Source organism: Chelonia mydas, chromosome 14 (assembly GCF_015237465.2).
Source record: "Chelonia mydas isolate rCheMyd1 chromosome 14, rCheMyd1.pri.v2, whole genome shotgun sequence".
NCBI lineage: Eukaryota > Metazoa > Chordata > Testudines > Cheloniidae > Chelonia > Chelonia mydas.
Window position 1 is genome coordinate 26,515,668 of NC_051254.2, and position 24,898 is coordinate 26,540,565.

The following is a 24,898-nucleotide window of genomic DNA, read 5'->3' on the forward strand; positions in this document are numbered from 1 at the left end:
CTACACTACTCTCGATGAATTTCATATAAGGTTTTCAAAGCAGCTTAAAGGAGTAAGGCACTCCACTGCCACTGAAATTCAGTATGGTTTGTACACTTTAACTTCCTTAAATACCTTTTAAATATCCCATCCTCATTCCCCAGTGTACAGCGAAGTTTGCATGGTGCTGTAGAGGTGACCGTAACAACTCAGTCCCTGATAGAAGGGGCTTCCCATGTATGAGTTGCTAGTTTGTGGAGTAGCACAAGCAGGGTGGTGGGTGTTCCGTTCTCTTTACAAAGTACAGTATTTTTTCAGCTATTTTTAGACCTTTAAATACTTCACAAAACAGTCTCCATATTCAGGAATAATCTCTAATAAAGTGCCAGAAACAGTTTTTGCATGTGTTTATTTTTTAATATATCTTACAAAGTTATATTTTTCTAGGTCTCTTTGGCATGGTCGCACACATGATGTACACAACTGTATTTCAAATGACCGTCAACCTTGGTCCAGAAGACTGGAGACCACAGATGTGGGATTATGGCTGGTCCTATTGGTAATTTTTGCACTAAAATATCTAACTGTTTCATTAACATTTAAATTGCTCTCTCTGCCATCCTAGTCCTCCAGTAACAACTAATGGCTCTGATTTGAGCTTTCCATTGAGGGTGTAATACAATAACCAACTTCTTTATTTGAAATTTCTGTAGTCTTGTCTAATGGTAGAAGGTCCCATAGTTCCAGGACAGCTAGTATCAGCACTACCCAGGGCATGCAGGTGCCATGGCTCCCACTCCATCCCCCCTGTTCCCTGTCCCCTGACTGCCCCCTGGGACCCCCTGCCCCTTACCCAACACCCCCCCACACCCGCCCCCTTACCATCAGGAGCTCGCAGCCCCAGATGGAGCCAGCCACACTGCCGCACTGCCCAGCAGAAGCGGTGGGCCAGAGCACTGGCGGCAGGGCAAGCTGAGGCTGCGGGGGAGGGGGGATAGGAGGGGAGGGGCCTGGGGCTAGCCTCCCCGTCTGGGAGCTCAAGGGCCGGGCAGGACGGTTCTGCGGGCTGGATGTGGCCTGCAGGGCATAGTTTGCCCACCTCTGCTATAGAGTCATTCTCATTCTCTGTAGACCAATGGATATTCATTAAAATGGGAACAGCTGCCATAGGAGAGACTGAGACCTACCTCAGAATAGTACGTTGCCCACTACTTAAGATGCTCTGTTGGGATGAGGGATGTGAGTTCAACTCCCTGTTTCGGAATGGGGATTCGAACCTAGTTCACCCACATTCTAGGCAAGTGCACTAATCACTGGACTGCAGGTTATAAAGACATATCTGCATTTCTGGCCTGGAAAAAGTTTTACTCGGCTGTCACTAATTAAGTCAAATTTGTGAATAGTTTTGGGTCAACTGAAACTGCTGTGGTAAACCCAGGACAAACAGCTACAAAAGGGGGGGGTAGCAATTAGTCCCAGGGGATTAAAAGGCCCCTCCCTATCCACTGAGGAGAGAGAACCACTGGGCAATAAGGTTCAGCTGGAAAAGGGGTTGCTAGGGAACCAATTAGGTTCAGCTGACTCCAACTATTTGGGACCTTTTCAAACCTTCCCCTGGGAGGTAGGAGGGGGAGAGTGAGGGAGTGAGAGGAGCAGGGAAGCTGCCAGTAGGCTGTTTGTAGCAAGACACCAAACCTTCCCAGTAGGAAGGCTGCACTCGCTCCCCAGAAGGGAAGGAAAACAAGCACAAGGGACTGACTGAGGAGAGGAGTAGCAGGACCCTGTGCCACCTATAAGGATTCGCCTTGCCCCAAATCACAGTCTCCAAGGCTAAAAAGGACTGAGCCTACTGAGGTGAACAAGGTATTTTGCCACACTGCATTTTGGGTCAATCAACTATTTAATAATATTCATAGATTCCAAAGCCAGAAGGGACCATTGTGGTCATCTAGTCTGTCCTTTTGCATAACTCAGGCCAGAGAACTGCCCCCAAATAATTCCTAAAGCAGATCTTTTAGAAAAACATGATCCTTGATTTTAAAATTGTTAGTGATGGAGAGTCCACCAGGACCCTTGATAAATTGTTCCTGTGATTAGCTACCCTCACTGTTAAAAAATGTATGCCTTATTTCCAGTCAGAATTTGTCTCACTTCAGCTTCTATCCCTTGGAAAATGTTATACATTTCTCTGCTAGACTGAAGAGCCCATTATTAAATATTTGTTCCCCATGTAGGAACTTATTGACTGTCATCAAGCACCCCTTAACCTCCTTTTTTTAAAAATTTAAATAGACTCAAAGAGCTCAATCTATCACTGTAAGGCATGTTTTCTAGTCCAGTAACCATTCTCTTCTCTGAACTCTGTCCAATTTATCAACATCCTTCTTGTATTGTGGGCATCAGAATTGGACACAGTATGCCAGCAGTGCCAAATACGGAGGTGAATTTGCTCCTCCTTGAGATTCCATAGTTATGCATCCCAAAATTGTATCAGCTGTTTTCGTCATAGCATCGCACTGGGAGCTCATGTTCAGCTGATTATCTACCATGACCCCCAAATCTTTTTTTGAGTCACAGCTTCCCAGGGCAGACTCCCCCATCCTGTAAGTATGGCCTAAATTCTTTGTTCTCAGACCTATACATTTACATTTTGCCATATTAAAATTGTTTGCTTGTGACCAGTTTATCAAGCGATCCAGATTGCTGTGTATCAGTGACCTGTCGTCTTCATTATTTACCACTCCTCCAATTTTTGTCTCATCTGTAAACTTTATCAATGATGATTTATGTTTTCTTCCAGAGCCTTGATAAAAATGTTAAAGAGTGTAGGGCCAAGTACCAATCCAGCAGGACTCCACTGGAAACAGACCTGCTCACTGATGACTCCTCATTACAATTACATCTTGCGATCCATCAGTGAGCTCGGTTTTAATCCATTTAATGTGTGCCATGTTAATTTTATGTCATTCTAGTTTTTTAGTCAAGATGTTGTTTGGTACCAAGTCAAATGCCTTACAACAGTCTAAGTATATTACCTTTATCAACCAAACTTGTAATCTCATCAAAAAAAGATATTCCGTTGGTTTGACAGGATCTATCTTCCATAAACCCAAGTTGATTGGCATTAATTACATTACCCACATTTAGTTCTTTATTAATTGAATCCTGTGTGAGCCACTCCATTATTTTACCAGGGATTGATGACAGGCTGATAGGCTATAATTTTCCCATTTACCCTTTTTAAATATTGCCACAACATTCACTTTCTTCCAATCTTCTGTTAAGTTAAGTCCCAAGCAGACTGCAAAGAGCTACAAAAGGATCTCACAAAACTGGGTGATTGGACAACAAAATGGCAGATGAAATTAAATGTTGATAAATGCAAAGTGTGGCAAATGGCTGATGCTACTGGGATGGGTCCTGTGCTTTTTCTTGGTGTGGTGGGTCAGGGCGCCACCCCTTACCCCTATTCTTGGGCATTGTGGGCTCCGCTAGTGCCCCGGTGGGAGAGAGAGGGGAACGGGGAAGGGACCCAGGTCCACTCTCCTACTCTGTGTCCCAGCCCTTTCAGCTTTGCTGGCTGCTTACCCTCTCTCCCCTTGGGTAGGGTTTCCCTCAGTCCTCTGTGCCTGGGGAGTCCCTCTGCTCTGCTTGGGCAGGGTTTCCCTTCCCCTGGCAATCTGGTTCTCTGGCTAACAGCAGTACTCCTCCAAACTCTGGTCAGCTCTCCTTCCTTCTCTCTGTCTGATGGAAGAAGACAGAGTCTTCACGCTGAGTTTGTCAGCAACAAGTCAGAGACAATTTATTCATGCAATTGCAGTGAAGACAGCAATTGGACAGAGTGTCTGTCCTTAGGCAAATCTTCAAAGTACAAACAATATAAAACATTATTTATACCCTTTCATTACATATAACTATGTCCTGTTTATACATTTTTTCTTCCCATTATCTTAGTCAACATTGCATTCCATTCTTATCTTAAAGCAAGGTCCCTTGTAGTTTTCCTATTCACCTCGCACAAACCTTGCTTCTACAAATCTCGCGTTATTAGGGTTAAGGTTGGCCTGTTTCTTGCTCTGTCTCTTAACCAAACTAAAATAACTGCACACAAATCCTCTTTTCCCTTTCACACTTCCACAATCTATTTAACCTGTAGTAATGTTTCCCTAGTCCACAGGGAACAAGATCATCCTAGGGCTTCTGCCCGCCTACTTCCCAGCTAACTTCCCAGCACCCAATAAGTCAACTCTCCTGCTGCTCTCTGGCCCTGCTGTATCACAAAAGTAATGCACATTGGAAAACATAATGACAACTATATGTATAAAATGATGGGGTCTCAATTAGCTGTTACTACTCAAGAAAGAGATCTTAGAGTCACTATGGATAGTTCTCTGAAAACATCCACTAAATGTGCAGTGGCAGTCAAAAAAGCTAACAGATGTTGGGCATCATTAAGAAAGGGACAGATAATAAGGCAGAAAGTATCATATTGCCTCTATAAATACATGGTATGCACACATCTTGAATACTGCGTGCAGATTTGGTTGCCCCATCCCCAAAAAGATATATTGGAATTGAAAAAGGTTCAGAAAAGGGCAACAAAAATTGTTAGGGGTATGGCATGGCTTCCATATGAGGAGTGATTAATAAGACTGGAACTTTCATCTTGGAAAAGAGATGACTAAGGGGGGATATGATAGAGGTCTATAAAATCATGACTGGTGTGGAGAAAGTAAATAAGGAAGTGTTATTTACTCCTTCTCATAACGCATGAACTAGGGGTCACCAAATGAAATTAATGGGCAGCAGATTTAAAACGAACAAAAGTATTTTTTCACACAACACACAGTCAACCTGTGGAACTCCTTGCCAGAGGATGTTATGAAGGTGAAGACTATAACAGCATTCAAAAAAGAACTAGATAAGTTCATGGAGGATAGGTCCTTCAATGGCTATTAGCCAGGATGGGCAGGGATGGTGTCCCTAGCCTCTGTTTGCCAGAAGCTGGGAATGGACGACAGGGGATAGATCACTTGATGATTATCTGTTCTGTTCGTTCCCTCTGGGATACCTGGAATTGGGTACTGTTGGAAGACAGGATACTGAGCTAGATGGACCTTTGGTCTGACCCTGTATGGCCGTTCTTATGTTCTTAACTTCCCTCCAAGATTTTGTTAGTGTTGCAGTTGTTGGACCTCCAGTGTTAGCTGCATTAGCAAAAGGGCAGCATGCTGATTTAGCAGACATTGATGTTGTTAATAAAGACCACAGCATGAATGGTGGGTATAAGAGGCTAAGGAGGGGAGACTAAGCATCTGCAAACAGGATGTGGCGCACGTCCCTTGGGAGGCTCACCAGCCCGCAGCCAAAAGGGTGCCCAAGCCATGACCTTGCCCATGCTCCGCCCCAAGTCCCCTCTTCCCCCCGTGGCCCTGCCCGTGCTGCTTCTCTTCCCATCCCCCCTCCATCTCTTACCCAGAGACCCCACACCTGCTGCTTGTGCCTCTCCACCCCCTCCCCGTCTGAGTGATGCCTCGGGGGAAGAGGAGGAGAGGTGTGAGCAGGGGGGTCTCGGAGAGGAGGGCTCTGTGGGAGCGGAGCCTGCGATGAACTGGGGGTGGAGTGTGGGCAGGGCCTTGGGGGGAGGAGGCCAAGCGGGAGTGGGCCTTGGGGAGGAGCAGGGGTGGGGCCATGGTCCAGGTGCCAGTGACCCCCCCCACACACACACATACTTATAAGGAGCTTCCAGCACTTGTGCCCAGCCACCTGAAATGCAGGAGTCACATGCCACCCATGGACCAGAGGCTCGGTTTGGTGGTGAAACCGTTCAGCCAGGTTTATTGTCAGGAAAGCACAGTATTCGTGCCCTGTCCAATGGGTCGCAGGGACACTAACACATGTATGCCTGTGACACAGTGAAAGCTCAGGCAACATAACAGGATACCGTCCCCTCCACTGAAACAAACATGCCCCTCCTATGACTTCTTCTTTTATACATTGATAGAAACAAGTTATGTATTACGCTCTAGATGGTGTTAGTTACCAGCCTTATATCTTGTATCAAACAAAACATCCTCATCTATTATCCTGTCATTCCATCCTTATCTTACGAGGAGTCAGTGTGTTCCTCTACAATTTCTTGAGAATTTGTTCACTGATTTTGAACTCTGGGTGTTTCTGTACCATCCTCTTAGGCCAGGAATGTGCTTACGTGGTATTAGCTAACACCTGGTGCATTGCTATTCTGCCAAGGCCAGGCCTACTCTGGTTCACAGCCTTTGGTTCACACTGTTAGTTATGCCTAAGGCTCTAGCAAGGCCTTCACACGACATATTGAAAATCAGTATTAAAAATCCAATAAGCTCCTCAGCTAGCTCTTTTAACAGTTTCAATGAAAATTATCTGCACCTGCTGATTTTAAAATGTCTGCCTCTTGTAGCTTCTGCTTAACATCCTCCAGAGACACTAGTGGAATGGAAAGAGTGTTATCATGTGATATAGCTACATCATCTGGTTTTTCCCCCAAATACAGAACAGAAATATTAATTGAATACCTCTGCCATTTCTGCATTATTATTGCTAATTCTACCATTTCCATCTAGTAATGGACCAATATCATTGTCAGGATTCTTTTTGTTCCTAATATATTGAACAAATGCCTTCTTATTGTCCTTAACTCTGCTGGCAATACATTTCTTTTTTTTTTGTCTCTTTGCATCCCTTATCAATTTTCTACAATTCCTAGCTCCTGATTTATATTTTATATTCATTGCTATCAACTTCCCCTGTCTTCCATTTGTTTTATATATTTATAATACACATACACGTTTTTTTTTATTGCTGCCTTCACTTCCCCTCCAAACCAGGTTCGTTTTTTAATCAGCATGGCATTTTTCCTCAGTTGTGGGTTTGTGGCTTTTTTGATATCTAGTCAGGAGTTCTTAATGATTCCCAATTAACATTCACATTTTTCTGATTTAAATTAGTTTTCCCAGCTGTTTTGGCTCATAATAGTTTTTAGCTTTATGAAATTGGCTCTGTTAAAGCATCAAGTGTGCATATATATTACTGGGCTGGACTTTATTCTGCTTGTACATTATAAATCTGATCAAGTCATGATCACTTGTACCTAGACTACCATTAATTTTAAGTGATCAATTTCTCTTTATCTGTTAAAACAAGATCTAATAAAAAATTCCTCCATGCTGGCTGCAATGCTCTTTGAGTCAGGAAATTGTCATTTACATTGTCTGAAAATGTGCTCTCAACTCTTCTCACAGCTGCAACTGAAATCAATGGGAACTGTGCTTTGAAAGCATAAAGTGCTATATACTTTATACTATACTCTGAAACATCAGGTCTCAGGTGTCTCAGATTTGGGGACCCAAAATTAGTGGATACCTTTGACCTTAATTTCTCTGTGCCTGAGCTCTCCATGTGTAAAACAGGGATAACAATGCCATTTCACCTCTCAGGGGTGTTGGGAAAATAATTTCATTGATATAGTTGAAGCGCTCAGATACTGTAGTGATGAGCACCATTGAAAAGCCCATGAAGAAATTAGAATTGTGTATTCAGAGTGGGGTATGGTTAGTGTGCGGTAAATAAACCCGGGAGCCACAAGTTGAACAATGAGGATGAAACAAAATATTGAGTAGCTGCAGTCTATCCTGTGCACTGAATTCACAGATTTTTAAAGCCAGGAGGACCATTAGATCATTTTGCCTGACCTCCTGTATCTCACAGACTGTTCAATTCCACACAATTACCCATCTACGGAGCCCAGTCATGTGTGTTTCACTACAGCATATCTTCCAGAAAGGCATCCAGTCTTGACTTGAAGACATCAAGAGATGGAAAATCTACCACTTCCCTTGATAGTGTGATCCATTTGGTAATCACGCTCACTTTTAAAACTCTGTGACTTATTTCCAATTTGAATTTGTCTGCCTTCAGCTTCCTGCCATTGGTTCTTGTTTGTCTTTCTCTGCTAAATTAAAAAGCCCTCTGGTACCTGGTATTTTCTCCCCATGAAGATACTTAGAGCTAGATCTGCATAGGGACTTAGGTGCCTAACAGTCACTTTAGGCACTTAAGTCCAACATTTCGGTGCCACTGAATCCTTCAAAACTCCCACTTAGCTGCCACCTAACCTTATAAGTACTAAGTTCCACCAGCAGGCATGAGCAAAACCAAATCCTGATGCCCCAAAGCTGCTTACACCTAAACCCGAGTTAGTGAGATGCTCAAGCTATACAGTCCCCTGCCTATCTCATGTTCAGGGCCTATCCAGCAGGCATTTTCAGAGCACTCTTACCAAACTGGGCCTCACACAAAGAACAGCTAGGTGATGACGTTTGGGGATTGTGTGTGTGTGTGTGTACCCAATAAGCCAGTGGATAGGGAACTCCATTGGGGGGCATGTTCTGAATTTGGGTCTCTCACATCCCAGGTGACTACCCTAATCTCTGGGCTGTTGGCTATAATGGGTAGGAATCTCTTGTTCACTCATTCTCTCCTCTTTCCCCCTCCACAGCCCCAACAGACGGTTCACGGCTTTGAATCCCGAGCAGAGAGTGATGCCTCCCTCCGGCCCACAATTAGGTGCCTAGCTACCTTTGAAGGGTGGGGCTTAGGACACACCCCTCACAGTGGAATTTCTTATTGGCTAGAATAGGTGGCTCCCTGCTCAGTGTGCTAGCTTTTGTGGCTCCCATTTTTAGGCACCTAACTCTCCCCATGTGTAGGGAGCCTGGCGGCAGGTATAAGGGGCTTGGGGAGATGAAATCTCTCCAAACAGGGCAAGAAATGCCAGCTTTGGAGGCGTGCCAGCCTGCCACCTTTCGATTGCCGCTGCTGGAAGCTCCTCAGAAGTGGGGGGGGCCACTGGTGCCCGGAGAGCGACTCCGCCCCCACTCTGCCCCAGAGCTCCGCTCCCGCTAGGTCTCTTTCCCCGAGTCCCAGCTCGCTCCTCTCCACCCGCTGCTCGCCCTTAAGGCAGGAGGGGGCAGAAAGGAGTGAGTGGTGGGGGGCTTGGGGGATGGGGTGGAGAGGCATGAACGGTGGGTGGGAGGGCCCTGGGAGAGGGGGTGAATAGGAGAAGGCAAGGGGACCTCTGTGGAGGGGGCAGAAAGGAGCAGATGGGGGGCTCGGGGAAGGGGGCAGAGAGGAGAGAGCGGAAGGTGGAGGTCCTTGGGGAGGAGGCAGAGAGGAGCAAGCAGTGGGCAGGGGGAGGGGGCAGAGAGGATTGAGCAGCAGGCAGAGAGTCCTTGGGGAGAAGCGGTGGAGTGGGGTCATAGCTTCAGGGGAAGAGGCCAAGTGGTGGCAAGGCTTCGGGGCAGAGTGGGGGTGGAGCATGGGATAGGCCTTGGGTGGGAGGAGGCTGAGAAGTGGATGAGCCTCAGGGTGGAGCAAGGGGTAGGTTCACAGTCCAGGCAGCAGTGGCCCCTCCCACTTCTAGGGAGCTTCTGGTGCTTGCAAATGCAAGCCTCCCCAAATGCAAGTCATGCATCTCCTAAGTTGGGCACCAAACGTGGGCTGAGGATTGCACTGGGTGGAAGGATGCCTACATGGTAGATGGTGCAACACTCAGCATTGCAGTGCCTAAGTTCCTTTGTGGATTTAGCCCTTATACACTGTAATTAAGTCACCTCTCGATCTTCTTTTTGATAAAGAGCTTGGTCTGTTCAGCTTAAGTCTTTCATTGTAAAGTATTTTCCCCATCCCTGGAATATTTTTTGTGGTACGCTTCTGCACCCTTGTGGATTTCCTTGGTCAGTTTTATGAGGCAGGAGTGGAGAAGGCAAGTAAATGGCAGAAACATGCCACTGAGCCCCATTCCCTGTCAGTGCAACTGAGCTGCTTTATAGCCCTCAACTACTCATTGTAAGCAGGGTCTGAATGAGCTCTCTCCTGCCATCTATGGCAGGAGGAAAAGATGGGGGGAAAGGATGTCAGGAGCAGACTGTTTGCATAGACATCCCTTCTCTGCTGATTCCCTAGGCAGAACACCGAGCCTGAACATCTACACTGTGATCAGTGTTGGCTGTTTTGGTAAAGATTTGAATGCTGAGATAATGAAATATTTTTATTTTTATTATATGAGTGAAGGGCAGCCAAACTGGGCTTAGTATGCCCCATTGAGGGGGTCACCCTAAATTTGACCTCACTTGTTAAGCAGGGACTACTGATGCCAAATCCTGGTGAAAGTTAGAGAAGAGGGGTATAGGTATCCTTGCCTTGTGGTCCAGTCCTGTTTAGGGAGTCTCTAGAGCTATTTGATCCTTTTCTGTCCAGTGTTTAAAAGTAAAGCTGACTAGACTCAACTGAGAATCTGGGTGGTGTTAGTGATTACGTGAGCTGCATGTACTGATAAGCTGCTCTGAAGGAGCTGAACCTTAGGTCAGCTGTGGATATAGTGTTGCAGTGAAAAGACAATGTAGAAGAGTTAGCAGCAGAGAAGTTCCCTGCTACCCAATGAAATCAGCAGAAAGTTGAAATCAGTGAGAACTGGGCTAAGTAGTGGAGCAGCAGGATACAGCATTGCAGAAAGAGGTAGCGTGGAGGGTAGAATGACAGTGGACAACAAACCATGAATGGCATGCAGTGGAAGAAAAAGGGGAATGGCATGTTAGAGACACATCCATCTGTTGGACTTTCGCATCACACGGTGGAAAACAGAGTCAAAGAATTCTGCCCAATAGTGGGGCAGGGGTTTTATTTATTGGTTGTATACTTTCAAGTGATTGTTGCAGTGTTTTCTCAAAATAATGCTTTGTTTAGTTCTTTAATTTTGTTTATTTTGTTATACGCAGACTCAGGATATGGCTATGCTGCAATTAAAAACTCGTGGCTGGACGGGCCAGCTGACTCGGGCTCAGGCTAAAGGGCTGTTTAATTGTGGTGTAGACATTTGGATTTGGAATGGTGTCCAGGCGCCAAGATCCTGTGAGGTGGGAGGATCCCAGAGCTTGGGCTGCAGCCCGAGCCTGAACATCTACACTGCAATTAAACGACCCCTTAGCCTGAGTCCAAGTCAGGTGGCCCATCCAGCCACAGGTTTCTAATTGCAGTGTAGCCATACCCTCAGCAAGTGGGGAAGTGTTGCCTCTAAGGGGTGCCCAAGGGCGGTGGTCAGTTTTTCTAGAGTACTGGGTGAGGACTGAAGTCAGTTTTGTTTTCTATTGTTAATAGGAACCCCTATATTTTAAACAAAAGGAGTACTTGTGGCACCTTAGAGACTAACCAGTTTATTTGAGCATGAGCTTTCGTGAGCTACAGCTCACTTCATCGGATGCATAGCATATCGTGGAAACTGCAGAAGACATTATATACACACACAGAAACCATGAAACAAAACTTCCTCCCACCCCAGCTGTTACCAGCAGGAGAGTGGGGTGGGAGGAAGTTTTGTTTCATGGTCTCTGTGTGTGTATATAATGTCTTCTGCAGTTTCCACGATATGCTATGCATCCGATGAAGTGAGCTGTAGCTCACGAAAGCTCATGCTCAAATAAACTGGTTAGTCTCTAAGGTGCCACAAGTACTCCTTTTCTTTTTACGAATACAGACTAACACGGCTGTTACTCTGAAACCTATATTTTAAACCAGGCCCTTGTTGCTGTCGACTCCACTTGGCAGAAGGGTTACTGTTTTGTGGGCTTGTTTAGGGTCCTGGGTCAGTGCCCCTTGCAAGCACATTTTAAGTAAACCATTAATTTGGGGAAACAATTTTGTTATATTTTTGAGAAACGACACTTTCTATAATGACTGTATACATGTTAGAGGAGTGGAGCAAGGGGATGAATATTGACCCTAAGACCTGCTTTCTAGTAGAGAAGTAGTAGTAGTAGTAAAAAATGGGTGGCAAAAAGGAGCTGGACCAAAACCACTGTCCAACAAAGGCAATGGGCCCCATGGGGCTAACCCACCCTATTCAGCATGGCTCAGACTGAGACTGAAGACACTACCATGGTGTATCCTAGAATGGAGAACAGATTCTGGTCTCTTTCTACTGAACTTCTTTTGGCTTTGAACCCACAGCAGAAGCATTTAGGACTGTTGCTAGCACACCCATTTCATCAGTGCGACCAGCCTATGGCAATGAGTCTGCCCCACCAGCATTCCCATATCTTTTGAAAAAAAGACAGGACTCTGATGACACAGTTAAGTTGTTGGGCAAGGGGACATACAGGTGGAAGGTGTCCCTGATGCTTTAGACCCTCCACTATTGGAGCAAGAGATGCAGAGGCCTATGTCAGTGTCTGAGGAACCATCAATGGAACTGTTACCATCCCTTGCCAAGGAGAATTCTTCACTGACCCTGCAATCCCTATTCTCAATAGTAGTGATAGGGTTATCAGGCCAGTAAACAGGTTAACTTATGAGCACCTGGGGAGGTTAGAGAAGAACTGATACATGTAGCTCACAGGTTTGAATCAGCGATAGTAGGCTTCTTAAGACTCTATGGGGAGAATTCGTAGACCCGGTATAATATGGAGTGTGATTTGCCAGGACGAAAAATTATTGGCTGGGAGGAGAATGTAATCAGGATCTGAATGAACTCTCCCCTGCTGTCTAGTGAAGAACTGAGGGAAAAAACCTTAGGAGCAGATTATACTTGCATAGACCCTACCTAGGTGATAACCAAATAAATCTGCTTGCCTAAGTGGTCAATTTTGGTTATTTCATGTAAAGATTCACATTAGTATGAAATGTCATTGTAATGAAATGTTATCCTTATTGTATGAGTAAAGGGCAGCAGAACTGTACTTAGTATCCTTCGATTGAAATTGGACCTCACTCGCTAAGCAGGGGGTAGTGATGCCAAATCCAAGTGAAAGTCAGGAGTGGAGGTAATGTTTTTTACCTGATAGTGTGGTACTGTTTAAAGTGTCTTAAAAGTTATTTGATCATCTTCCTATGATGTTTTGGGGGTTTATCCACCCTAGTAAGGGGTTCTTTCATAGAATCATAGAATGTCAGGGTTGGAAGGGACCTCAGGAGGTCATCTAGTCCAACCCCCTGCTCAAAGCAGGACCAATCCCCAACTAAATCATCCCAGCCAGGACTTTGTCAAGCCTGACCTTAAAAACTTCTAAGGAAGGAGATTCCACCACCTCCCTAGGTAACGCATTCCAGTGTTTCACCAACCTCCTAGTGAAAACGTTTTTCCTAATATCCAACCTAAACCTCCCCCACTGCAACTTGAGACCATTACTCCTTGTTCTGTCCTCTGCTACCACTGAGAACAGTCTAGATCCATCCTCTTTGGAACCGCCTTTCAGGTAGTTGAAAGCAGTTATCAAATCCCCCCTCATTCTTCTCTTCCGCAGACTAAACAATCCCAGTTCCCTCAGCCTCTCTTCATAAGTCATGTGTTCTAGTCCCCTAATAATTTTTGTTGCCCTCCGCTGGATGTTTTCCAATTTCACTCCTTGCCCTCTAACTTTGAGTGCTTCTGTGCTGTATAGCTTTGATTGAGACCTCTGACACCAGGAGCCAGCTCACAGCATAATGGTCTCACCCTGGCTTCCACCAGCCCAGTTACTCCTTACAGAGTGTCCATAACAACACTTCTGGTCCCAATTCTCCCCAAAACCATCTCCCCTGCAGTGTCCAGATCCTCTTACTGGACACTCACAGAGGTAACCACAAGTTCATTGAATCCAAAGAGCCAGTATAGATAACAGCTTGGTAGCTCAGCTGGGTTTATATACTCCACCCTACTACACAGCACCAAAATGATTTGTAGTAATAAACTTATTCTTAGTTTTTAACAAAGAACATTGTGACAGGGTGCACCTGGACCTTTGTGACCCCCTACTGGAGGCCCTGCAATCCCACTGCACTCTGCCCCAGGAAGGAGTAGTAAAGGTGAGTCCTCCAGGCCTACCTAGAAAGGCTACACAGAAGCAGCCAATCAGAGCCCACTATGCTCAAATAAAAGGAGCTGCGAGGTTGAGCAGCTCAGTCTCTGGCTAGGATTAGAGGGGTGCTCTGCTCTGGCCCAGGGTGTTTGGTGTGCTGCACTTACTGGACCTGAGAGAGAGAGGACCTAAGAACTGTAACCCTGAGGTGGTGGTAAAGAGACAAGGTGAAAAGAATCCCAGGGAAAAAATAGCAGCAACTTATTAAAGGAGGCAGCATGTGGCTGCTGTGTGTAGGATCCCTGATTTTGGACCTGGAGTGGTGGGCAGGCTTGGGTTTCCCCACTGGCCACTGGGAAAGTGGCCCAAGCAATGAGAAGGGGACATGGCTTGTTTAGAAGTCTGATCTAAGGGTGGGATTTAAAGGGCCCAGAGATAGAGCTGAATACCCTGGTGAGGGCTGACAGTTTGTGGAACTTTTATAACCCTTGGAAGGGATTTACTTTTTGACTGTGTGACTTGGCTGGAGGGCTGAGCCACTGAAGACCTACCTAGGGAGGTCACAAACCTACTGGGAGCACCAGGAGCAGGAAAAGGCCTGCAGTACCAAATGGAGCAGCAGGTGGTGCTCAGGAGGGGGTGCCCCCCATTACAAACACAGATTTCCGTGATTTCAAGCAAGAGTGAGAGAGCTATGAAAGGGTTGCAAACAAAATGAAAATAACTTGGTTTCTAGGGTCTAAAACTTAATTCTAGCAAAATATAGCTTTGCGTAACATAGTTTCTTATTCACACTGAGTTATCAGCATGCTCCAGCTTGTTTCAGCAGGAGGGACCCTTCTTTCATAGATACTCACTTATGCCAAGAATCATTTTGTTCTAAAACACAAAAATACGCTGTTTAATGTTCATACAGTTGAAGGCAAACATTAAACTTAAGTACTCGGTTAACTCTGCTTCATCTTGAGCTGTTTAGCTCTACAGTAGCTGTTAAAACCTTCCACTAGGAATCTGTTCCCCCATTTAATCCATAATTTATAGCAATAAATGGATAGCTTGTTCACTTTTGCTACAATATATTTGGGAGATACAGTAGTATGATGTGGATGCAAAACTGCTGTCACTTTCTAACAAGCCTTTTCGTTGACAGCCTTGCATGGGGTTCCTTCGCTTGCTGTATGGCTGCCTCTGTCACCACTATTAACCGATATACAAAAACTATTTTGGAATTCAAGCACAAACGAAAAAAGCTGGAGAGAAGTTTAAAGAATAAATGCAAGTTTCCAGATCCTGGAGTTCCAGAGAAAGCTTGGAATATGTATGTTAGCTCTTTTCATAACACTACAGAGGACTTGGCGCATCAATTAAAGGACATACATAATCCAGCCAGCATTTCAATGTTTGTAGATTTAAACAATATCCCTGAGCCACACCGTGAAGAGTATTGCTAAATATGTTCTACAATATTTATTAATTAAAAATGTATCTGTCTAGCATTATTTATTTTTCATAAAGAGAAATGCTTTTATCAATGCTTCAAGCAAGACATAGTGTTTGTGGAACTGATCCAGCTAGAGTGGTTCACAAAAGGCACTAAGTCATATTCTCCATCGTCCTGCATCTTGTACAGTCATATACACATGTGCAAAGTGGGTGTGAACACTACTACATCAGAATAGCACTGGCTTACACCCACTTTACTAGTGGAAATGACAACACCAGTACCCTGGCAACAAAGAATCTGGTCCACAACTTGGACCATAGCTCGACCAAATAGGCTATTTGTCATTAAAGATGCAACCTCCCAGCCAAATTCAGCACATTTCAGGCTACACTGATTAGTTTCACCATGTGACAGAGGTCCCAGGGAGCCCCACTGAGGTAACTTGATTAGGATAAACTGTAAGGAATGGGGCAGACAATCCCCAAAGCTAGTGGATATTCTAATACTTAGATTTATCAAGGAAGAACAAAGCAGCTTGTATAATACCTAACTGGTTACCAGAAGCCAACAACACAGTTCCCTTAAAGTAACCCAGCCTTAGGCCTCCAACCAGACATCCAAGTCAAATATGATGAGGATTACTAAAAATCTTATTCATCATATAAGAAAGTTCTACCAACTCCAAAGGAACAGGCACATTACATCCCAGGTTAATGAATATTCCAGATCTTACCCAAATACACGCTTACAGACAATTCTTATTAACTAAAATTTATTAAAAAATAAAAGAGAGAGTATTGGTTAAAAGATCAGTATACATACAGACATGAGTACAGTTCTGAGATCAGATTCATAGTAGAGATGGTAAGCTTTGTAGTTGCAAAGTGTTCTTTCAGAATTGGTCCATAGGTTATAGTCCAATGTTCATATTCAGGGTGATCCAGATAGGACTGGAGATCTCAGTCTTACGACTTAAGCTTCCCTTGCATGAAGCATCAAGCAGAACTGAGATAAAAAGGATCAGGTCCCAAGAGTTTTTTATACAGTTTTCTAGCAGCCCCTTGACCATACAGTCCTTAGGCGAACAACAGGCAATCAGCCAGACTCTGAAGTAGACCTGTTTCCTAAGCATCACTGGTAATTAGCTATATGGATTAACATAAGGCAATTTATCCATTAGGCAGTTTATCACAAACTTTAAAGAGACATATAGACAATGACATTATTTTACCCAAGATTCATCTAAATGTTAATATTCCCTTTTGATCTCTGAATCAAAAGCTATAGTAATAGGAACTGTCTGTTTACATGGCTAACATCTAACAAGATATAAGTAAACAAATACAATTAGTATCACCTCTAATTCTCTAAAAATACAGGTTTGCATTTCAGAGTTCTAGCCTATCTAACATGGAATGGCCCTAATTGCCATTTACATACTTTTTAAACATGTCTCTAAAGATTGAATTTGGGTCATTTATCCTGCAGGATGTTTAACCCTTTCTGGCCATGTGTCACCCACCATAAGGATGGTGGTGGAATTTGATGCCTGTAGACAAACTGGAAGTGATAGGGTGTTATTGTGCAAGCTGAATGAGAAATCCATGCTGTGAGTGCTGGTGTTTTGGTGCCACATGACCCCGCTATTACTATGCTGATGTGCATCTTTATTGGGAGTCATAGTTTACTGAAGACTACATGATACAGTGTCTGTGATGGTATTCGAGGCACAGAGGTCTGTGCAAAGTTCTGGTTCCCCCTTCATCTTGAAGAATTGGAAGGAGCAGTGGAAAGGATTAACTCTTGGAAAGATTTTCTTATGAGGAGAGACTGTTTAGTATATACAAGAGACTAACAAGAGGGGGTGTGTCAGAAATATACAGAATAGCGAATAGTCTAAAGATGGTAAATCAGGTGCCTTTATTTGCTTACTTGCAGAAGGGGGTATCCAATGATTTTGAAAGGCAAAACATTGAAAACTGGTCAAAATAAATATGCTTTTACTTAACACATAATTAACGTGTGGACATTTCTGTCACAAGATATCACTGAGGTGAAGATCTTAGTAAGAGTTTTAAAAAATTAGATGTACCTATGTAAAATGATTACACCCACAATAACATTTAGTAGGGAAAAGTTAGAGTGAGATGAACTCTCATATTTCAGTAAATAAGCCAGCTGCTAACTGAGAAGGGTTACGAAGGAATATCCTCTTTGGGGTGGGTATTTCATAACTGTCTGCTACAGAAGTTTCTTGTACCTCTGTCTGAAGCTGATGGTGCTGGTCACATCAAGACAGGAAACTGGACCAGATGGACCTAGGCTAATCTGCTCTACCAATCCCTGTATACAGATTGAACAGTCCTGTGGATTCTTACACGTTTTTAAAATGGCAGATTTGGAAAGATGAAACTCTTTTTTACTTAGTGAGCAATAATGTGAATGAGAGGCTTTGGGAGCAGGAAAGACATCAGTCATACTCACCACGATTAAGTGTTGTGCCTGAGAAACTTCTCTTCTGTAGCCAGATCTAACCATTCAGCTCCCATTGCATAAATTACATCTCCTGTGCTAGTCTTTTGAACCTAGCTGTAAAGCACAGGCTGTAATACTAGTTCATAAACTCTGTTAGAAGGGATCATTGTGAAATCTCTACATTGGAAGAAATCCTCAATAGCACTGAGTGGACTTTTTCACTTATTCAGGCAGCAAACTGCTTGAGGAAAATATTTAAAAAGAACAGCACCCCATGGGGCCTCTGGCAGCTGCATCACTATGTCCTACTTCAGTTTCCCAGGGCAGAAGCATGGATCTCAGCAACCTTTTCATTGCCTTTTACTATTCTCAAGTAACTTGGATGTCTCTTTCTGTTATTGATGGTGTTCTCCTTTTCCTCCTGACTGACACTGGGCAATTCCTGTACAGCCTGATTCACATGGGGACAGTTGTATTAATGTAGATGAAATAAATGATCGCAAATAGTCAAAGGTATTAACACTTTCCATATTAGGGACATGATCTGGTTGGTCTGATCAGGTCTCACTCCTTCACTGGTTCTCCTCCGGTGAGCAGAGCTGGGTGGACCATCTCATCTTTTGTGCTGGTGCCATGCAGTACAGATGATTTCAGGATCAGGTGACAAGAGAAAGGGAGATAATAGGGAACAGAAAAAGATACAAAAGGGAGGGGAAGACAGAGTAGGATCTCACATGTATCAGGTTGGGATCCTCACTGCTGCAGCTATAATGGTCAAGCATGCCCGCTGGAGTACAAGGTAAAAATCCCACTGCCGCAGCCACAGTGGAGGTAGGTTCCTTCCTTTCCCACCTCTTGCCTCATTTTAAGGGCCTCCAAAATGGTGATGAGTGGAGTGGTTCATCCTTTCATTATTTTGCCCACCAATTAGGCCTAATTTCCAAAGCACCACTTTTGGTCCATTGATTTCTGGTCCCCTACTCCTCTTGTTCATCAATCATAATCTTAACACTGTCCTTGAATGTTATCATAGATCCTCTCTGTTTAAATTCAGTCATTCTGTCTCCTTCTTGCATCTTTTCTTAAACAATCATATAACAGGTCATTGTGACAATTCACGAACCTTTACCCATTTTCCACCAATTACATTCACAGTTAAAGTTAGCTTGGGGAAGATAAAGGAGTGGTTCATTCAGAACTCAATTAATAAAGAATTAAAGGAGGGCTTGATATCTTTTTTGATGAGATTACAAATTTGGCTGATAAAGGTAATAGTGTTGATGTCATAAACTTAGACTTCTCTAAGGCCTTTGTCTTGGTATTACACGACATTTTGATTAAAAAACTAGCACAATTTAAGGTTACCATGGCACACGCTGAATGGATTAAAAACTGGCTAACTGATAGGTCTCAGTATATAATTGTAAATGGGGAATCATCATCAAGCAGGCATGCTTCTAGTGGGGTACCACAAGGATCAGTTCTTTGCCCTATGTTATTTAAGGATTTTATCAATAACCTGAAGAAAACACAAAATTATCAAGATAAATTTTGCAGATGACACAAAAATAGGGAAATGGTAAATTATGAAGAGAACAGGTCACTGACAGAGTGATCTGGATTGCTTGGTAAAATGGACACAAGCAAACAATATGTGTTTTTAAACAGTTAATGTAAGTATATGCATCTGGGAACAAAGAATGTGGGCCATACTTACAGGATGGGGGACTCTATCCTGGGAAGAAGCGACTGAAAAAGATTTGGGGGTCATGGTGGACAATCAGCTGAACATGAGCTCCCAGTGCAAAGCTGTGGCCAAAAGGGCTAATGTGATCCTGGGATGCATAAACAGATGCTCAAATAGGAACAGAGAAATTATTTTACCTCTGTAGTTGGCACTGGTGCAACCACTGCTGGAATACTGTGTCCAGTTCAAGAAAGATGCTGATAAATTGGAGAGGGTTGCCTTTTAGTAATAGACTCAAAGAGCTCAATTGATTTCGCTTAACAAAGAGAAGGTTAAGGGGTAAGTTAATTACAGAGTAGAAGTATTTACAGGAAGAACAAAAATTAATAATGGACTCTTCAGTATAACACAATCCAGTGGCTGGAAGGTGAAGCTAGATAAATTCAGACAGGAACTAAAGCATAACTTTTTAATGGTTAGAATAATTAATCACTGGAACAATTTACCAAGGGTCATGGTGGATTCTCCATTACCAACAATTTTAAAATCAATATTGGATGTTTTTCTAAAAGATCTGCTCTAGGGGTTATTTTGGGGAAGTTCTCTTGCCCATGTTATATAGGGGGTCAGACTAGATCATCAGAATGGTCCTGTCTGGCCTTGGAATCTATGAATCACTTATTACAACAGGGCCTCAACCTGGCCTGCACTTTTTACAGTGCATGTTTGCATGTGTGCTCCCCCATAGGCACATTCTTTGGGTGCTAACACTTGTGGTGATGATACAAATAAACTGCTACGAATGGATACATTTATCTCAGAGCTTCTTTTTTTCCTCAGGAAAGCACTACAAGGGACAAAGTGAAGGTGGCTAGTGCTTTAGATGTTGATTTTCATCCACTCAGACATGTCAGTTAACCCTGACTTTGAATTTCCCTGTTTTAATGTTTGTTTTTTATAGCTACAAAAGTTATTGTAACAGTTATTTTCTCTTATTTTACTAATGGGTACTTTGGGCTAGATCCACAAAGAGACCGCTACGTTAGCCACCTAACTCCCCTGAGATCCTCAACCCCCTGTTCAGATGCTGCCTGTTCGTGCAGATACATAAATTTCTGCCAGCAAAGTGCCCAAGGTGCCTACATTTTTTCCAGTGGGTATGCACATGTAGCTCAGTGCCTTAGCTCAGTCCTAAGCCCCAGTAGGATTCGCAAACTAAGTGTGCCTCTGCCTATCTCACCTGCAGAGCCCAATCTAATAGGTATGCTCAGAATATGTCCACTTGATCGGGTCTGACACTAAACACAGAGAGGGTGCGGTGTGTTTCAGAATACCCAAGAGCCCAGGGGCTAGGGCACTTAGCTGGCATGTGGGACACCCCACTTCAAGTCCCTGCTCCATATTAGAGCAGGAATTTGAAAACAATATCCACATCCCAGGTCAGTGCCCTGACCACTAGGTTACAGGTCTCTGACTACAGTGGCATGTATGTGGGGATCTTTCTTTCTGGGCTGATGTGACCTAGCTTAGGTGCCTAACTCCAGGAGAGGATTCGTGACTGTACATCTGAAGCGGTTAGATGCCTAACTCCTTTTTGAGGTGGGGCTTAGGCCATGTCCCTTTCCTCAACATTTCCCACTGGCTGGCTTAGGTGTTTCCCTGCTCAGCATGCTGGCTTCTGCGAAGCTCATTCGTAGGCACCTAACTCTTCCCATACATTGTATAGGGAGCCTGGGTGCCTAATTTAGGTCCAAGGATTCCACTGGTTTGCAGGGTGCCTAGGAGTTAGCTGTTGCAATGGTCAGTGTTGTGAGGCCTGTCCCTTTATAGCTCTAGTTCTTTACTCTCAACCTTAATTTCAGCTTCACAGACAGTTTTGCCTGAGATTTACTTAGGCTTGAGTTTCTTTGCATTTGTTAGATGTTCATTATATACGTGGGGTAGGGTTGCCAACTGTCTAATCACACAAACCCAAACACCCTTGCCCTGCCCCTACCCCTACCCTCCCCGAGGTCCTGCCCCTGCCCTGCCCTTTCTCCGTGTGGTCTGTTTGTTTGCGGGACCATGTGCTCACCATCTGGGTGCTGAGCCTAGTGGCCTGCTAGGCAAGGCTGAGAGCTTCTTGATGAGGCTTTGATATCTAAGCTCTTTAGTACCCATCAACCCCTAACCAAGGGACAGAGCTAATCAGGAAGACCAGGGCTTTAAAAAGCCCGCTCCTAAGCGACCAGAGGAGCTAGCGACCAGGGGAGTTTTGTGTGGGAGTTTACAGGGAAAGTGGGGGGCTAGATACATGTCACATTCCTTAAACTTCTTTAAACTTAAAGCCCCAAACACCCCCTGAGAAAAACAAAACCTCAGCAAAGGAACTAACTTCAGGAGTAAAAAGAGAAGTCCAGCAACAGAGTGGAGGATATCCAGTTTATTGCACCCAATGCAGCATGTATGATTACCGGCCCTATGGGCAGGTGGCGGATGTATGCATTTGGTGCAAGGAGCTCCTGGCCCTCAGAGACCATGTACGGCCTTTGGAGACCAGGGTGGCTGAACTGGAGGAGCTAAGAGAGACAGAGAGGTACATAGATGAGACTTTCTGGGACAAAGTAGAATGATCCCACCCTCTGTCTGACAGCCTCTGTGCTGTTGAGGAGGATGAAAGTGTCAGGGAAGGAGAACATCCAACTGGAGCAGAGGGAAATGATCACATAGTTGGGCTCTCCTTCCAGATGATGTTGTGGTATCCTCTTGCACTGAGGATACCTCTCCGGGGGAGGGAACTCCAGTTACTAGGAAGAGACAGGTATTAGTAATGGGCGACTCAATCATTAGAAACACAGATAGCTGGGCTTGTGATGACCGGGAGAACCGCATGGTGACTTGCCTGCCTGGTGCGAAGGTTGCGAATCTCTCGAGACACCTAGATAGACTTATGTATAGTGCTGTGGAGGAGCCAGGTGGTCATGGTACATGTAGGTACCAATGACATAGGGAGGGATAGGAGAGAGGTTCTGGAGGCCAAATTTAGGCTGCGAGGTAAGAGACTGAAGTCCAGGACCTCCGTGGTAGCATTCTCTGAAATGCTTCCAGTTCCACACGCAGGGCCAGTTAGACAGGTAGAACTGCAAGGTCTCAATGCATGGATGAGACTATGGTGTGGGGAGGAGGGGTTTAGATTTATAAGGAACTGGGGAAACTTTTGGGAAAGGGGGAGACTATACAGGAAGGATGGGCTCCACCTAAACCAAAATGGAACCAGATGGCTGGCACTTAATATTGAAAAAGTTGTTGAGCAGTTTGTAAACTAAGGGCTGGGGGAAGCCGACAGGTGCGGAGAAGCACGTCGTTCAGACAGAGACATCCCTTAGGGGAGGATCTACGAATGGAGATTGTCTATGTCCTAGTAAGAAGGAGAGGATGGAAGATGATAAAATACAAGTAGGATATGATGAGAAATAGTTAAATGAAAAAAAGTCTCATTCAATTACATCATATCATGGGAGACAGCTAAAAAGTGACAAGTTTTTAAAGTGCTTATATACCAATGCTAGAAGTCTAAATATTAAGATGGGTGAGCTAGAGTGCCTCCTATTAAATGAGAATATTGATGTAATAGGCATCACAGAAACTTGGTGGAATGAGGATAATCAATGGGACACAGTAATACCAGGGTACAAAATATATCGGAAGGACAGAACAGGTCATGCTGCTGAGGAAGTGGTACTATATGTGAAAGAAAGCATAGAATCAAATGAAGTAAAAATCTTAAATGAACCAAACTGTACCATAGAATCTCTATGGATAGTAATTCCATGCTCAAATAATAAGAATATAGCAGTAGGGATATATTACTGACCACCTGACCAGGATGGTGATAGTGACTATAAAATGCTCAGGGAGATTAGAGAGGCTATAAAAATTAAAAACTCAGTAATAATGGGGGATTTCAACTGTCCCCATATTGACTGGGTACATGTCACCTCAGGGAGGGATGCAGAGATAAAGATCCTTGACACCTTAAACGACTGCTTCTTGGAGCAGCTAGTCCTGGAACCCACAAGAGGAGAGGCAATTCTTGATTTGGTTCTAAGTAAAGCACAGGATCAGGTCCAAGAGGTGAATATAGCTGGACCGCTTGGTAATAGTGACCACAATATAATTAAATTTAACATCCCTGTGGCAGGGAAAACACCACAGCGGCCCAACACTGCAGCATTTAATTTAGAAAGGGGAACTACATAAAAATGAGGAGGTTAGTGAAACAGAAATTAAAAGGGACAGCCCCAAAAGTAAAATCCCTGCAAGCTGCATGGAAACTTTTTAAAGACACCATAATAGAGGCTCAACTTAAATATATACCCCAAATTAAAAAACATAGTAAGAGAATCAAAAAAGAGCCACTGTGGCTAAACAACAAAGTAAAAGAAGCAGTGAGAGGCAAAAAGGCATCCTTTTAAAAATGGAAGTTAAATTCTAGTGAGAAAAATAGAAAGGAGCATAAACTCTGGCAAGAGAAGTATAAAAATATAATTAGGAAGGCCAAAAAAGAATTTGAAGAACAGCTAGCCAAAGATTCAAAAAGTAATAGCAAAAAAAAAAAAAATTAAGTACATCAGAAACAGGAAGACTGCTAAATAACCAGTGAAGCCACTGGACAATCAAGATGCTAAAGGAGCACTTGAGGATGATAAGGCCATTGCGGAGAAACTAAATTAATTCTTTGCATCGATCTTCACCATTGAGGATGTGAGGGAAATTCCCTGACCTAAACCGTTCCTTGTAGGTGACAAATCTGAGGAACTGTCCCAGACTGAGCTGTCGTTAGAGGAGGTTTTGGAACAAATTGATAAATTAAACAGGAATAAGTCACCAGCACCAGATGGTATTGACCCAAGAGTTCTGAAGGAACTCAAATGTGAAATTGAAGGACTATTAACTGTAGTCTGTAACCTATAATTTAAATCAGCTTCTGTGCCAGATGACTGGAAGATAGCTAATGTGATGCAATTTTTTAAAAAGGGCTCCAGAGGTGACCCCGGCAATTACAGGCCAGTAAGCCTGACTTCAGTACCGGACAAACTGATTGAAACTATAGTAAAGATCAAAATTGTCAGACACAAAGATGAACATAATTTGTTGGGGAACAGTCAAGGTTGTTTTAGTAAAGGAAAATCATGCCTCACCAATCTACTAGAATTATTTGAGGGGGTCAACAAGCATATGGACAAAGGGGATTCAGTGGATATAGTGTGCTTAGATTTTCAGAAAGCCTTCGACAAGGTCCCTCACCAAAGGCTCTTAAGCAAAGAAAGCAGTCATGGGATAAAAGGGAAGGTCCTCTCATGGATTGGTAACTGGCTAAAAGATAGGAAACAAAGGGTAGGAATAAATGGTCAGGTTTCAGAATGGAGAGAGGTAAATAGTGGTGTCCCCCAGGGGTCTGTACTG

General features: G+C 43.8%; 1 protein-coding gene across 1 annotated transcript in view; it reads left to right on the top strand.

The window, feature by feature from the left end:
* LOC102947862 (germ cell-specific gene 1-like protein) overlaps positions 1-15,298 on the top strand; it is a 79,235-nt gene extending 63,937 nt beyond the window's left edge. The window contains exons 4-5 of the mRNA XM_007072483.2: positions 427-538; positions 14,998-15,298. Of these exons, the coding sequence (XP_007072545.1) occupies positions 427-538; positions 14,998-15,298 (413 nt within the window). The remainder of the gene's footprint in view (positions 1-426; positions 539-14,997) is intronic.
* The last annotated feature ends 9,600 nt before the right edge of the window (positions 15,299-24,898 follow it).